Consider the following 15,387-nt stretch of genomic DNA (forward strand, 5'->3'; position numbering starts at 1 on the left):
ATGGGGAGGATCACAATTATTGATTTGAGCAGGCAGAGAGATAGAAAGGAAGGGATGGAGACAAATGAGTAAGAGGCAGAAACTGAAAGAAGACGGGCAGAGAAAGCAATGGGACTCCCTCTTGTTCTATTTAAATGTCAAATATCCAATAACTGGCTGAAGCCAAAATGAAATGTTCTGACCCCTTAGCTATTAACACACAAGTACACACGCACACACACACACACACAGTCCAGCAATAATATTTGCTCAGCTGAGAATTACCTATGCAACCTTACCTTTCTTTGTCACCCCCCCGCCCCTCCCTGCCATATTCTTTCTGTGTATCATTGTATTTGTGAGATTTGTGTATATAAATAATTTTGCAAACCTTTGTGTGTGTGTGTCTGTGTTTGCTTGTGTGTGCATATTCTGCTTATAGTATCGTGCATATGAACTTTTTGCAAGAGTTCTGTTTGCCCTTGACAATAATTTTTTTATTATGAGAAGTTTTAGTGAGATGAGCGCACACACAGGGACACAAATAGGATGCTCTGCTCAGATTGAATCTTTATTTTGCCACAACCTTAAGCGCATGTGTTACTTGGGTAATAATCAAGTGTGAGTGTGTGCACTCGTGGGTTTCTATGCTAGTGTGTGTGAGTGACAGGCAGATAATGGGTTGTCAGGAGAAGCGACCAGTTTGTGTCCTTGTATTGTCTCCTCTGAGAGAGGAAGGCCCAGGGAAAAACACAGGAGGGGGTTGGGAAGAGATGTGTCTCTATTTAAGGTGAGCTGTTTTTATTTAAAAATCCTGGAGCGATGTAGCAGGTTGTTGACAGGAAGGCTGAGGTAAAAAATAAGAGGAGGAAGGACTGAGGCGGCATTAAATGTTGTCAGTTCATAGCAAAGAATAATGAGAATATGCCACATAATAGCCTTTACTTTGAAATCCATAATCAAAAGGAGAACCAATTCTGGGATGTGTTGATATTGACCAAACAGGCTTGTTCTTTTGTTTGTTGGTTTATTTGTGTTTTCTTGTAAAAACTTTGACTAAAATATTGAAAAATCTGTTGTCAACTAAAAAAAACACTCCACTAACTTTTTTTTCTGATCTCACCTCCATTATTTTACTATAGTAGTGGAAAGTAGTGGAAAGTACTACTGTACTACTTGAGTTTTCAGTGTTGCATTTTTTTCTATAATAAATACATAATCAGCTATGAATATGAGTTAAAACTGCCATAAAGCAATTTGGTTGAAAATTTTCACTTATTTAAAACATAGCTTTGTTTATATTTATTCTTGGCAAACTCAAGTCATGTTTTCTTCATAGATCCACTCTAGCTCTAATGATACACCTTTATTTAGAGCACACATTTATGCAGGAGTATTTATTGTGATAGATTAGGTGGTCACTGCTGCCGTGAGTGACAGCAGCTTTTTAGTCAAGTGTTTCATTCTCAGGACTAATTACATGCTTCCTGACTTAGTAATATCTTCTCTAGTTTGAGAAATCGTTTCCAGAATTTGAATAATAAGTCTTTGGCAAGAATAAGTAGCTTCTAATGATGACACCTTTAGTGGATGGGTAGCCACAGCAGCTTAACCAGCGACAGGTGATCCTACTGTTGAATGACAGGAGAAGCAGAGGTCGATAAACGCCTGTGCCAATGAACCAAACGCCATAGAGTGGAATCATATAAACAGCTGGAAAGCAGATGATGAATAGCAGGGTTTTGTGTTTGTAATCTTTTCTTTGAGTGAGTGTGTGCATGTTAGAACTCTGGGTTATTGATCCAGTTAAATGAGCCAGTTAAGGTAATTAAAGCCCTGGGCAGAGAGGAAGGAGAGTAGATTATATTGACAATAACAGTCTGAATACACAAAAGATAGAAACCAAACATGCGGCTCGGAGAAGTTACTGCATTTGAGAAATGGTTGAATGGCACCATGGAGAAATGAGTGTGTGCAGAACTCTGTGGTTTCTTCTGTGGAAAATAAATGCTCAGCACACTGCGGTTTTTGACAACTCAAAGGACATTTCCTTCAAACTCACAATGCACAGAGACCCAGAACTGCAAAAATATTTGTAACTACTTCTGAAGATAAACAAAGATTTAATATGAGTCTGTATATACACAACATCATCACAATGCTGCAGTCAAACAGCAACAATATCTTCCAGTGACCTCCTCAGTCATTATTTTGCCTTTTTTCTCTCATTTCACTGTAGAGCCCATGCGGACTCCGAAGAGGCTGAAGATCGCTGAGACCAGGTCTCGTTTGATTGCAGTGGACTGGGAATCCCTGGGTTACAATATCACCCGCTGTCACACCTTTAATGTTACCATCTGCTACCATTACATGACTGCCAGCAACCGCAGCAAAGCTGACTGCTTGGATATGGATCCTAAAGGTAATAATCATTATGTTTTGTTTGATGGACTTTGCAGCTATACTTACGCAGTTGTGACAGTATTTATTAGAATAAACAAAGCAAAGGCATTATATTAGCTGACAAATATAAGAGATTGATTACCAGAAGAGTTTTCATTTTAATTGATAATTTAATGATAGATACAGCAATTGCAGTTATAATACTGTCTGTATTAAACCAACTCATAATCAATAAAAAAAAAAACTTGATGTTTGGCGTGGAATTCTATTAATCTGTTAGTCCAATAGTCTAATAGTTGAATGGCAAAAATATAATGCTCATTTATTTTTATAATCAGCCTCCCAGTTTGGTTCATTTTCAAGCTGAAATGTCAAGAAATCTTTGATCCTTTGGGACTTAAGATTTGAGAAATTGCCTTTGAAAATCATTGTTTCACAGTCCTTGTCTCTGAGACTTCAGACCTGCCTTTGTCAGGCGTATCTTTGCGCAAACACACTTCAAAAGACACTTCACATTTTTAATGCTGGTTTATTCACCAAGAACAAATTGAAAATAACTGTTGTATAAATATATTTGGATTTTGCACAGTTGGAGAGAAAACACCTTTGTAAAGATTAATATTTGCTCAGAAAACTATCGCAGAGTAAGTTATAAATGCTTTTTATTTTTACAACAAAACTTCTTGTCTTGTTTTTTTATTCTCTCAGCTCCACGCCACTTGGTGAGAAACTTGCCCCCCTACACTAACGTCAGTCTAAAGATGATTTTGACCAATCCAGAAGGTCGAAAAGAGAGCGATGAGACCATCATACAAACCGATGAAGATGGTGAGATATGCAGAAATACTGAGTTTATTTATTTGATGTGTATTTGCTTTTATTTCTGTTCACCTTGTTAACATGTGTTATAGTATATTTCAAAATGAATGCATGCGATGTGATGGTCTCATCTCATTCACAAGTCTCTGCTTCCTTCCTGCTTTCTCTATGTTTCTGTTTACTTGCACCGCTCTCATTTGCAGAACTGAATTTCTGTTGATTTCATGAGCACTAAGTGATTTTGTCTCTCTTGTAATGGAAACAGTTCCAGGTCCTGTTCCCAGCCAGTCACTTAGAGCCACTCCATCTGAAGAGACAATAAGTCTTTATTGGAAGGAACCAGCTGAGCCCAATGGAGTCATCGTACAATATGAGGTACCATCCGTTAAGAGAGCTGTTGTCGAAGCCAACCTAGCAACATGCTCCCTTGGATGAAAATGACAAACTGCTTATTAAAACGTCTCCGCTCTCCCACAGATCAGCTACAGTGGCATACGCTCGTTTGACCCTTCAGTGCCCCTGCAGCGGCCTGGACTCACGGTGTCTCTGCCTTCGAACGCCACCCATCACATGTTTTCTCAGCTCCACCCGGGTGTCACGTACCACCTTTCTATACGAGCATCTACCTCCAAGGGGTTTGGTCCTGCAGCCACGCTTAACGTGACTACTAATATTTCAGGTAAGGCATAGACTTCATCATGTGTTGCTTACAGGAATATTTGGACCTTATTGAAACGACTGAATGACGCCTGCACATCTCTGTTTAGCACCAACAATAGATGAGTACGATGTGTCAGAGGCATTTCTCAATGAAACCGCAACAACGATCACTGTCCTGCTCAAACCTGCTCAAGCTAAAGGAGCGCCTATAAGGTACTTATTTTGACACATGTACTATACTTATAATTTAAATTTACTGTAAACATTAAGCACATTTCCTAATTGCATGTGTATGTGTATGGTCTCTTTGTCCATAGTGCATACCAGATTGTGGTGGAGGAAGTGAATCCTCAGCGGACACGTCGCCAAGCTTCCTCCGACTGTTATGAGGTGATTGTTTGTTTTACTCATATTTAGAAGTCTAAAGTGCATGTATTTGATTTCTAATTTTTCCCCACTAAATTTTAAGTTTAGGTTAAAACTAAATTTTGTCTTTGGTTTATAAATGTATACATATTGTGTACAATGTTCCCAGGTTCCAGTGTCCTACCACAGTGCGTCAAGTGGTGGATCCCCATATTATTATGCTGCCCAGCTGTCCCCTAGTAACCTCCCTGAACCGCTACCCTTTACTGTGGGAGACAACAAGACATATCAGGTAAGTTTTTGCTGATTTGAAATACAAAGAAGACTTACTGTGAATATTAGAGTGGGTATTAATCCCTTTTTTAGGCCCTGTGATGGACTTACAACCAATCCTGGATCTCTTACACTTGGTGCGAGATAGTAGCTGGACGAGTCTCCAGCCCCACCCTGTTACCCTGTATTACCAGGGTTTTCAACTTGGTCTTACAAGTCTGCAATCAAGCAGTTTGTCTGTGTATCATTTCTCCAACACAGCTGACTCAAATTAATGAGTCTTTGTGCAGAACCTGATAGGCTGTTGGATCCATTTATTTTGAGTAAGGTGTGTAAAAGCAGGAGTACATGGGAAACTTGTTGGATTGCAGACCTCGTAGGACCTGGTTAAATACCCCTGCTGTATTCGGTAAAGTGGGTATTGAAAATAAATTAATCAATGAATAATAGTGTATATTGTTCAATAAAATATAAGGTGAAATGCAGAGACATCCTTATTAAATATAAATAGAAGAACACTAAATGGTAGCTTGTGTAGCTGTTGTATACATTATCTTTAAAAAACACTGTTTAGAAATATGTTATGCAAAACATTAACAGGATTCAGTTTAACAGGGCAAATAAAGCTGGAATTATGTTTTTGTAATATCATGCATTAGTGCGAGTGGTTTTTATTTTCGAAACATTCTCAGTGAAAGTAAGTCCTCAGGGATTAGAGGAAGTGCTTTTCCCAAGATTATGTAATGTTACAAAGACTCTGAGGGCGAGTGGAGTCCAACTGTTGGGATAAGGTATCCTGTGTTAGCTGGAGATGGAGTTGAGACAGCTGGGAAAGTATTTCAGCCTGATGGCTAAAGAACAGGAGCTGAAGTTGAAGTTTGAAGAAGGCAGAGCAGAGTTTAGTGTGTAAGCAGTAAGGATGAGTGTGTTTTACTAGTGGCAAGAGTTGGGAACTCTAAAGGAGGGGGTCAGGCCTGAAAGATGTGTGGACATTTAGCAGCCACAGTTAATAAACCTGGCCTCAAGTTTAGAAACACAACCAGCAAGCAAAAACAACACACTTGCTGAATGAAGGTGGTGAGCTGGCTGTGATATGAACAGATTTTGATGGTCCAGCTAACTGCAGCTGGTGGGTCTCTGCACTGACGCACTTCTGAACTGATGCATATATAGAGGGGGAAGGATAAAGTCCTTCTCTTGTCCCATTTCTACCAGCATGGGATTGGGTCTGCTTTGGTTTGTGCATCTAAATAATCCAATAATAAACCTGAAAATGTGATCCCAGTGGGTCCTGCCATTACAATGAAACATTTACATCCATTTGTCATATTCTACTACTTTAAATGAGATGGAGCATTTTTGGGGACAATAATAGCACTCAATGGTTGCACAATGGTTGTACTCTACTGTTGTACTACAAAAAAATGCAACTGGATACACAAAGAATTCTGATCAAAACTGGTAAAAAAAAAAAACATCTTTTAGTCAATGTCACAGAAATATAGCATAAAACACTGTGTTAGGGAGCAGCGGCAGGTTAATGACAGGATTTCTAAAGTTTTAGATATCTTCCTCAATTTTACATATTTCTTAATGGAGGAAAAAAGACGGGAGATCAGTGGTTGACAGCCTGTATATTTCACCTTGTAAAGATAAACTGACGTTTCTCGCTCTGCTCCCTAGGGTTTCTGGAATCCTCCGTTGGCTCCAAGGAAAAACTACAACATCTACCTTCAAGCTGTCAGCAGCACAGAGAGGGTAAATAAATATTTGTTCATCTAAGACACACTGAACTTCACATCTCATCTGTCTGAAACTACGAGCAAATAAACCAAATGACACATAATGTTTGAGCTTCTAACATTTTGTAACACATAATGAGAAACTCGTTTAAACATCACATGTAGAATGTTTTATATGCAGAGTTACTATCTGACGTTAATAACAGGCAAGGCAAGTTTATTTGTATTGCACCTTTCATGTGCAAAACCATTCAAAGTGCTTTACATAAAACATTAAAAGCTTTACAGATGGTGTAGAGAAGCATAAAAGACAAAACAAACAGCAAAAATCACAGTAGAATTCTAAATGAAAATAATTAAAAGCAAAATGAGTTAAAAGTTACTGTGCAGTGTATTGAACAGAAGTGTTTTCCTTTTGTTTTCTACAGGAGACTAAGACGCAGTGTCTGAGGCTGGCTGCTAAACGTAAGAACACAATGTTATTGTTTAGATTATGGTGGTGGTAGGAGGGGGTGGGCGGGGAGTATGTTTTAATTTACATATCAAGATGTTACAAATTTATTTTAAAAAAACTGAAAATTAGTACATTTTTGCTCATTGACTGCTCTTAGAATATATGTATATAATAGTCTAATGTGAAGTCTTGGCGCAGTGGGGATTGCCCTGTTTCCATGGTAAACGTATTAGAGATGACAATATAATATAGTGCATGTGAGAGCAATAAAACATATTGTTACGTGGATAGTTTTAACATTTATATCTGCACACATGATAAATGGTTCTTACCAGTTGCCATATGTTTATAGATTATCATACAGGTTTAAATGGTGTGGAGATAATCCTTTGGCAACTACACAAATACGCGCACACATAAAGACACAATTAAATGCATTTAAATGCGGCTGATGGATCAGGGTTCAGCTGTGTTTTATAAGAACAGAGATTAAAAATGGAAAAATATGTTTTCAATAAAATTGCCAATCCTTCACTTGGTTTCATCGAGTTGAATTGCAAAGGACAGTTAAGGCATTGTGTTGTTTACTGAGCGAGTTGTGTAACTTTTTTTTTGCAAATAGAGGTAAAAAAGAATGAAAGCAGGAAATTATCGATTTTATGCTTTAACTATAACTGTATTATTTTAACCTTATTCCCGTCTTTAAGATGCAAATGTCAATATACGTAAAGTATAGCAGTTACCATTAACTGCAGATAGTGAGCTTTCATAATTAGTTATTTAAATGCTTCTATAATTACAAATGCAGATCATAACAGGATTATTATTTGACAATTATAAATAATGTTGAAGAAAAGATTTATTATATATTTACCGAGAATCAGCCAAGACAAAAAAAGTTTCATTACACTGGAATTCCGTCCGTGTTAGCCATCTTAGTTCAGCATTTTTAATGTTGTGTTTCTTTATGCAATTGCTTGGGCGCTTTGCAGAAGGCACATCAACCTGCAGAATAAAGTGCACTCACATCACAAGTCATTCTAAAATCATTATTGCTGATTAAGTTAAGTATTTGTCTAAAGAACCATGAAGGAACACCAATGTAAACTCTTGATAGATGTAAGGCAATAAATCCTGTTGTTTTTGGAAGTGTTTTAATTAAGAAGACCCATCCACATTAACAAAAGTCAGCAAATGTTAGTTTGACATTGACTGTATTGGAGTGTTATGGCTTCAAAAATTTAACATAATTTTTTCGTCATGTACATATTTGCTGCTTGTGCTCTTACTCCTGTCCAGAGACAGTACGTATAAATAGGCTTTTAGTTGCATCTGGTTATATTGTTTACTGTGCACTGACTCTGTTAAGAATATTTAAACATTCAGAATTGTTAAAGATTATAGAAAGTAAAACCACAACCTGTGAGCTTGTAGTTTTATAGGGAGCTGATCCTTGGATAGATCAAACGTTCTGCCCGTTGGTACCTTGCAGGTGTCACATTTCCACAGTAAAATGGGCGAAAATGGGGGACTTTACAGGGTCATCACATTTCAAGAACTGCTTATGGCTGTAGTTACCAGAACAGGTGGCCATTTTGCCCTGAAGCGGCTAAAACAAGCTGACACTCTGTCCTTCTAGCTGGAGGAAGTCTAAGTCAAGCTGAAAGACTTAACAGAGGATTTGATATTTTTTTAATAAGGGAGACGGACACACTAATGGAGCGAGAGGTCAGACGACTTTCCCTTTCTCCTGTCGTCTCTCTGCATGTGCGCGCGCACTGAACCGTGCATCCAGGCATGGAGGATTAAGTGATGGTGGTCCTATTAGGTCATGTGGGGTATTGTGTATTGTCATTGCTGCCTCAGGGTGCTGCGCGTGTGAGGGTAAGTGTGTGTTAGTGTATTGACCTGGATCCTTTTTACAGACATTAAGAGCACTACCATTATAATGTCAGGCAGAGAAGCATTTAAAGATCCTCTTTTTTGTTTTTATTTGTTTTGTTGTTTGATCTGTTTTGTTATTTTTGGCTGTCTGCTCTACTGCTCACATTGTCTGATTATAAAAAGGACACATCGTGTCACTGCCATTGAGCCTTACATCTAAAGTGAGGCGCATTACACATGCCAAACTATACAGAGGGGAGGAGCTAATTGAAATATATATTAATAAATCCTTCTTAAGATATAATAAATTTGTTATCAAATGTTCATCTAAATCCTTCAACCAGCAGTAGCATTAAAAAAATCCAATAATGCTGTCAAATAAGCCAGATCCGGTTAATCGCAAATGTCTGCAGTAAAATAGCAAAATTTTCATCAGTTTATGTCTGCAATGCCACAACAACATTTTAGGTGCATTTCTGTTTTTCGCATAATTTTTGCTTTGTGTCCCACAAAAAATGTCTTTATGTGTCCACTAAACTAATGGGATACCCATAACTTTAGGTACGATAGTTTAATATTTCAGTATTTGATCCAAATAACGCAACATAAAAGTGGTATGTAACCATTAAGTAAATTGAAATGTTTCTCTTTTTTTTATTATTTTATATTGTGTCACAAGGTTAAAAAGAAGATTGCTGACGTTGGAATCTTATCAGTGAATCAGATGTTTCAGTATTTATTTCAAATATCGCCTGTCATACGAAAGTGAAATATGGATTATGCTCAATATGATAGAGTTTAAAAACTTTTAAAGCTACATTAGTGGATTACACTATTCCTTATTTTATGCACACATTTTATGATAACTAAATCAATGCTCACTGTAAAACCAAATATGTTTTTAAAAAAAACATAAATATTTGAATTTTGCTTCAGTTTCAGTGGCATTTGCTTGAAAAGACATAGCCCCGCTATTTTATTATATTGATAAATTGATAATATGAGGAATAGATCAATAGGAACTATGTCATAACGTCAAAAATAGCTGGTTTTGCTGGTTTTATATGATCTTTTTAATTATAGAATCAGGATAACTTTTTTTCACCCGACAGGCAGCATTGCTGTGATATATTTTGATGTGTGTTGTTGTTACATCAGAACATGTTTTAGTGGCAAAAATATTTAGAAAAATAATGTTAGGATTTCCGATATGAGGCAGTTAAAGTGGGGGGGGGGGGGTGGGGTTATTTTTCATCTAGCTGACAGTCAGCATTTCAAGTGGATTATTGTTTGATAGATTTATTGCATTATGTTGAGTTCTGCACATATGTCTTTGAGTTGGATTATTTAGATTATCATAATACATAATATTATTTTTACATTGCAATATGAAGTATTTTGGTTCTATTAAATCAGATCAATAAGTAGTGTTTCAAAGCCTGAAAATGTTTGTTTTAGACTTTCTGTCTCTGATGAACTGGGATAAATTCCTGTACGTACGGTGTGCACTCTGCTGGAAACACCAGCCCTTAAATATTCTGATGGAGTATGAACTATCCCCAAAAAAGGTGTGATAACATAAGATTTCAATGTAAACTTAATTTATCGCTTTTCTCATGATATACATACTGAAGTTAATCAAACAACAGATCAGAAATTAAAACTTAGATGTATTAATTTTTTTTAAGTGGTTGGAAACAAGTATCAGTAGATTTAAAATCTAAATGCTTCATTTCATTAGTTTTTTTTTTTCAGATCAAAATTTGCCCACATGGTTAATGAGTCTATTTGATTTCAACAATTGTCAATTAAGTGAATTAAGTTTGTAGGTTTTTCTTATTATTACTGTTCAGGTTTATAGGAAAAGCAAAGTAAACATAATGAATAAAAAATATGTGTTCATTAGAGCATTAATGATAAATCAACTTGCTTGCCTCAGTAATGTAAAATGTAAGGTTGATTATCTTTAAAACATATTTTGCTGTTTTTCAGTGAAAGTTATAAAGACTTGTGGTTCACAAGTCTGTGACTTTTTTTTTGTGCAATTAATACTTAAACATTTTAGCCCAAACACAGCGATGATTTAACATTTCTAACTGGGTGGCTCATCAGCATTTCTTTCTCCATCACACTCACAGCCTTCTCGATGTTTGAAAATTTGTGAAAACAAAAGAAAAAAAATCCACAAAAGGATCATTTGGCATATTTTGTAACCATGAGGACTTGCAACATATTTCTGTTTCTGTATTTTACCTTTTTCTCTACGGTTCGAGATGTCCTTTTTCTCTTCTATATTCCTGCAGCTAAAAGTACAAAGATAACCACTATCTTGAAGGACAATGCAATTTAGTTGTTTTATTTTTATTATTCATAGGTGCAACAGAAGAGCCTGAAGTCATCCCTGACCCTGCAAAACAGACTGATCGTGTGGTGAAAATCGCAGGAATCAGTGCGGGTGTTCTTGTTTTCATACTCCTGGTGCTGGTAGCCATCCTGTTGGTGAAGAAGAGGTGAGTGACACCCCCTGAACTTCACCCACTGAAGCAGCTGTGATGGAGAGTTTAAAGAAGACAGCAAATGTGAAACAACAGACCAACACGCATGCAGATGCAATACCACACAGACACAAATGTGCTCCTAAATCCATTGTTTTGTGTTGTTAACGCCATCTCCCATCCATCCACCGTAAATATTGATCTCCCCTCAGAACCAGTTTGTTCAGATCTTAAATTTTTCTCATCTTAAGGCACCAAAAGTGGAAAGACATTTCCTCAAATGCATGTAAACATTCACTTTTGGGATATTGAGAAACTCTTGACTCACTTTGTAGGTTATTGAAGGAGAGAGCTGAGATTTGTTATGCTATATCAATGTTGTATCAAACTAGATGAGTAACAATGGAAGTATGGCAGAAAGAAAAAACAGAGAGAGATTCCAAAGTAAAGATCTAAAGTAAAAAAAAAAGCTGAACACAATTTCAAGTAATAGCCTGAGAAACTCAACAACAGCAGAACTGCTGTGTGCAGAGGCTGAAAGTGATGAAGCTCAGGTTGTTAAGATTTAGCCAAACTAAGGACAAAAAGGGCATAAACATGTTAAGTTAAACTGTTTTTAGGAAGAAAAGAAATATGCTTATGCTTCTTCTAACCTTTAACATCTACAGGATAATAACACTATAGGTTGTGTTGGCTGACTGTCACACTTTCACCAGTGTTGTATTTATCTGGTGCACAGCTCCACCATGTGGTGGCCAATCACTCCTACAACATGAACATGTCAGTTTTACTCAGCAGCTAAATCATACACAGTTTTTTGTTTTTTTTTTACATCGCACTGTTTCAGCAAGAAATTAGAAGATAACGCAGACAAATTAAATTCCTTTGTTTTATCTTCATCACTTATTTTCCATGAATCATTCAGCTTACAGTGAAATCAAACTAGTTCTGTTTCTGTGATACATTGCAATGACACCTGCATCCTAATACACCACCATCGCCGCCACCACCAGCACACAAACACATACATACACATAATTTCAATGAGGTACATGAACATTTGCTTAAGAACAACTTCAACATAACAGTTTTTTAAAAATCAGTAAAAGGTTATTTCTTTTCAAGACAAACTTGTGGCCCAACACTTGTCAGCTGATATTTGGCACGAGATCGGCTTTGTATTGATCACAGTTTATGGGTTATTGTCAGGTTCCATGAGATGGGATAAAATCTCTGCACTCTACAGGCTCCATATATCTCATATGCATGAGTGTGCAAGTGTATCCAGTTAACTGTTAGTTACAAAATGTTACTTTTTTTTCTCTCATCTGTCCATTAAAATCTGGCTGGAGTGCATATTAATGTTATTTTTAAACTCAGCTGCATTGATGGACAGTGAATTGGTTTGCCCATCCTCTGGTAGCTTACAGAAGCTTCTTTACGCCATTACCCCTGAACATGAAAGTAACACTTTTCCCAGTCTGTAGAGGCAACCAGGAATAGATTCACGCAATTACAGCCAATCATGATCTCGCTCAGTAAATCAAAAACAATTAGATGTTAAAATACAGACTGTAATGACTACTCATCATCAGGGAACTTTCCTCTTGCAGCACCTGACCTCCTTATTTCTATTTTAATTTGCTTAATGAATTTATGTGAGCTTGCCGTCATCCTTCAGCTTCAGTGAAAGTGTAATTATATCCGACTGCCGGCAAAACTGAGCTTAAACTGTCAGATAGAAGTTCATTTTTAAATATATTTTTGTGAAAATTGGAACTAGTATATTCAAAATGCAATTTGACAGCTTTACAGCTGAACTATAACTTAGATGTAAAAATCGGAACAATAGGCTATGGACAAAAGTAACATGGCTGCTGTGTACCACAGTGTGTGCTTCTGCAGAAAACAAATGCATCAAGTTAAAATAAATACAGTAGATAAACCATTTCAGTGCATTGTTATGGTTTTTACTGTGATGCATAACATTTGTTTTTAATGTATAATTTTCCAGAAATAAACTGTGAGCAGCTGATGATTTTCTTTTCAGTTGTGTTAAAAGACACATTTTTCTCATGCGGGTGTTGTTGTTTGTTTTTTTTTTTTACATATTTTGTATCAAAGCTTTGTCATGTAATATTGAACTTTGAAGATGTTTTGAATGGCATTTTGCTTTTTAATGTGATTTAAGTTGCCCCCATGAACTTGAGGGGAGGCTTTATTAGTTTTTTGTTCCATGAAGGTTTCTGGGGAGATCAATCTTCATCGCCATTAAACCTTTACTACACTGAACAATACTGCATCTTTAAAATGGTGGGACATGATGACATTGCAATGACATCATGCTTGCTTTACAGGAAGCGAGCTGCCTGGTTATACAGATTGGAAAGCTTTGCATCAGTGTTGACTGAACATTTATAGCAGAGATTTAAAAAAAATAAAAAGGTGATCGGCTGATTAGGGCTAAATCTCTAATCAGGGCCATCCAGTTAGAGACGATGTAGCTTTAAAATACTGCATGTATATTTTTATATGGCACTTTCAGAAATGAGGGAGAGGAAGGCTGCATGTTGATAGGTTGATATTTATAGTTCTTTTTTTTATTCTTGTAGTTGGTATTCATAGCTTATTTTGTAGGGTTGAACTTTGGTTTGTACTTTTTTTCAATCATTTTGTTTGCTTGTTTTTTTTTTTTAAAAAGAAATAGGGCCCATAGATGTTACAACTAACCCCACCCCCTGCATGAACCTCCAGTTTTAGTGATCAAAGGGTGTTTCTTCTGTTTTTGTTGTTACTGGTTGAGACAGGACAGTATTGTCCTAATTTGCATATTCCCTTGTGTCTCATTCTTTGCTTTCTGATTGGCTCACAACCCCAGGAGGACCTACTATTCATACTCTTATTACCTGTAAGTAAACAACCAATCAACAACCAGCTTACCCAGCTGCTGTTACCTTATTGGGCGAATTATTAGTGGCTAGTTGTTGTTATTTTTAAAGATGCAGTATACTTTTTTCAAGATAAAACACATTGTCAGCTCTGACCAACCAGCCAAAGCCATCCTCATTGACGCCTTACCAGGGTGGGGGTCAGCTTACTTTCATGTCAATCAGTTCATAATTTTATTTATTTGTTTATTCATTTTATATTTTAAAAACATTCAGCTTTTGAAAATGGCTTTTGACAAGAGCATGTTTGTGGTTTCTTAAAATCCAGCAGGAAACAAATGGATGTGGAAAAATGAGTAAAGCTGATTTAATGTAAAGAACTGAACTGATAGTGAATTGACCTCGGCCCTGGTGTCCTCTACATGCTCCAAAGTTGCTCCGAAGCAGGCTTATGAAGGCCGAACTTGGCCGAAAACCAGAACAAAGCAGGCCGAAGTGTGTCGACACCGGCCCAAGCGTGTTATTTGAAAAAAGAATGCTGCACTTGTGACTTGTAGCTCTTTGTGTGCATGTAGTCATGTGATCATCCATCCGCCCATCAAGTCACAGGTACCGTGGTGAAATTCAAGTCCTTTTTTGAAAACGTTTACTCTGAAGTGGTGGTTTTTCCTCTGTTGTGGTTCTTTACTCTGCTCATTGTTGTCCATCACTGCCTTTAAAAATGAATCTCTTATTGCACTTTGACCAAAACCACAGGCTGATCATGATCTATTTTGAGCGTGATATGGACTATAAAGTTCATCAGTTCATTTTGTACTTAAAGAAACAAACAAAAACATGTCATTAGATGTAGTTTTTATGTTTTACATATGCTGCGTCTAATTAGGTTAATAATAAGACGTTTTGGAGCACATTCTCAAACATAAAGCCAGTTTAATAGATTGCAGGATCAATTCTGTTGACGATTACTTTAAGAAAACTAGATTAGATATCCATTCTTCATCTGGTCTCAGATTCCTATATTTGTTTCTTTATTAGTTCCTCTCACTCATATCTGTTCAATACATGTAAATATACATAGTTTAGTGGTTTATATATAAACATCCTTCTGTCTTGTATTTATATTTCCATGTCAAGACTCACTAATGCAGTCACAAACGCAGATACACCTTACCAACATTTACATTTGTTTCTGCTGAGTTTGTGTGTGTATGTGTGTGTGTGCGTATGATCTCAGAGATGGAGTTGGTGTATTTTGGGGTAAAGAGGTAAAATATAAACAAACAGCATGCTTTCTGTCTGTTTGCTGGGAAGAAGACAGAGCTGTATATTGTATCAGTTTTGACAACAGCCACAAATGTATTTGTTTATCATGACAGTGTTATCGCTGCCTGCTGCAGTCTGCTTTTTGTTAAAGGCTAACT

The 15,387-nt window shown here is 36.7% G+C and overlaps 1 protein-coding gene across 3 annotated transcripts in view; it reads left to right on the forward strand.

Moving 5' to 3' along the window:
- ptprk (protein tyrosine phosphatase receptor type K) overlaps positions 1 to 15,387 on the forward strand; it is a gene marked incomplete at its 5' end in the record, with an annotated part of 111,135 nt that overhangs the window by 79,911 nt on the left and 15,837 nt on the right. For all 3 annotated transcript variants that reach the window (XM_079256015.1, XM_079256014.1, XM_079256013.1), the window contains 11 exons: positions 2,219 to 2,401; positions 3,091 to 3,210; positions 3,467 to 3,576; positions 3,679 to 3,880; positions 3,969 to 4,074; positions 4,179 to 4,251; positions 4,397 to 4,519; positions 6,184 to 6,258; positions 6,671 to 6,707; positions 10,955 to 11,090; positions 13,954 to 13,983. In XM_079256015.1, coding sequence (XP_079112141.1) covers positions 2,219 to 2,401; positions 3,091 to 3,210; positions 3,467 to 3,576; positions 3,679 to 3,880; positions 3,969 to 4,074; positions 4,179 to 4,251; positions 4,397 to 4,519; positions 6,184 to 6,258; positions 6,671 to 6,707; positions 10,955 to 11,090; positions 13,954 to 13,983 — 1,195 coding nt within the window. The remainder of the gene's footprint in view (positions 1 to 2,218; positions 2,402 to 3,090; positions 3,211 to 3,466; positions 3,577 to 3,678; positions 3,881 to 3,968; positions 4,075 to 4,178; positions 4,252 to 4,396; positions 4,520 to 6,183; positions 6,259 to 6,670; positions 6,708 to 10,954; positions 11,091 to 13,953; positions 13,984 to 15,387) is intronic.

This window comes from Telmatherina bonti (genome assembly GCF_933228915.1).
Source record: "Telmatherina bonti genome assembly, chromosome: 16".
Classification (NCBI taxonomy): domain Eukaryota; kingdom Metazoa; phylum Chordata; class Actinopteri; order Atheriniformes; family Telmatherinidae; genus Telmatherina; species Telmatherina bonti.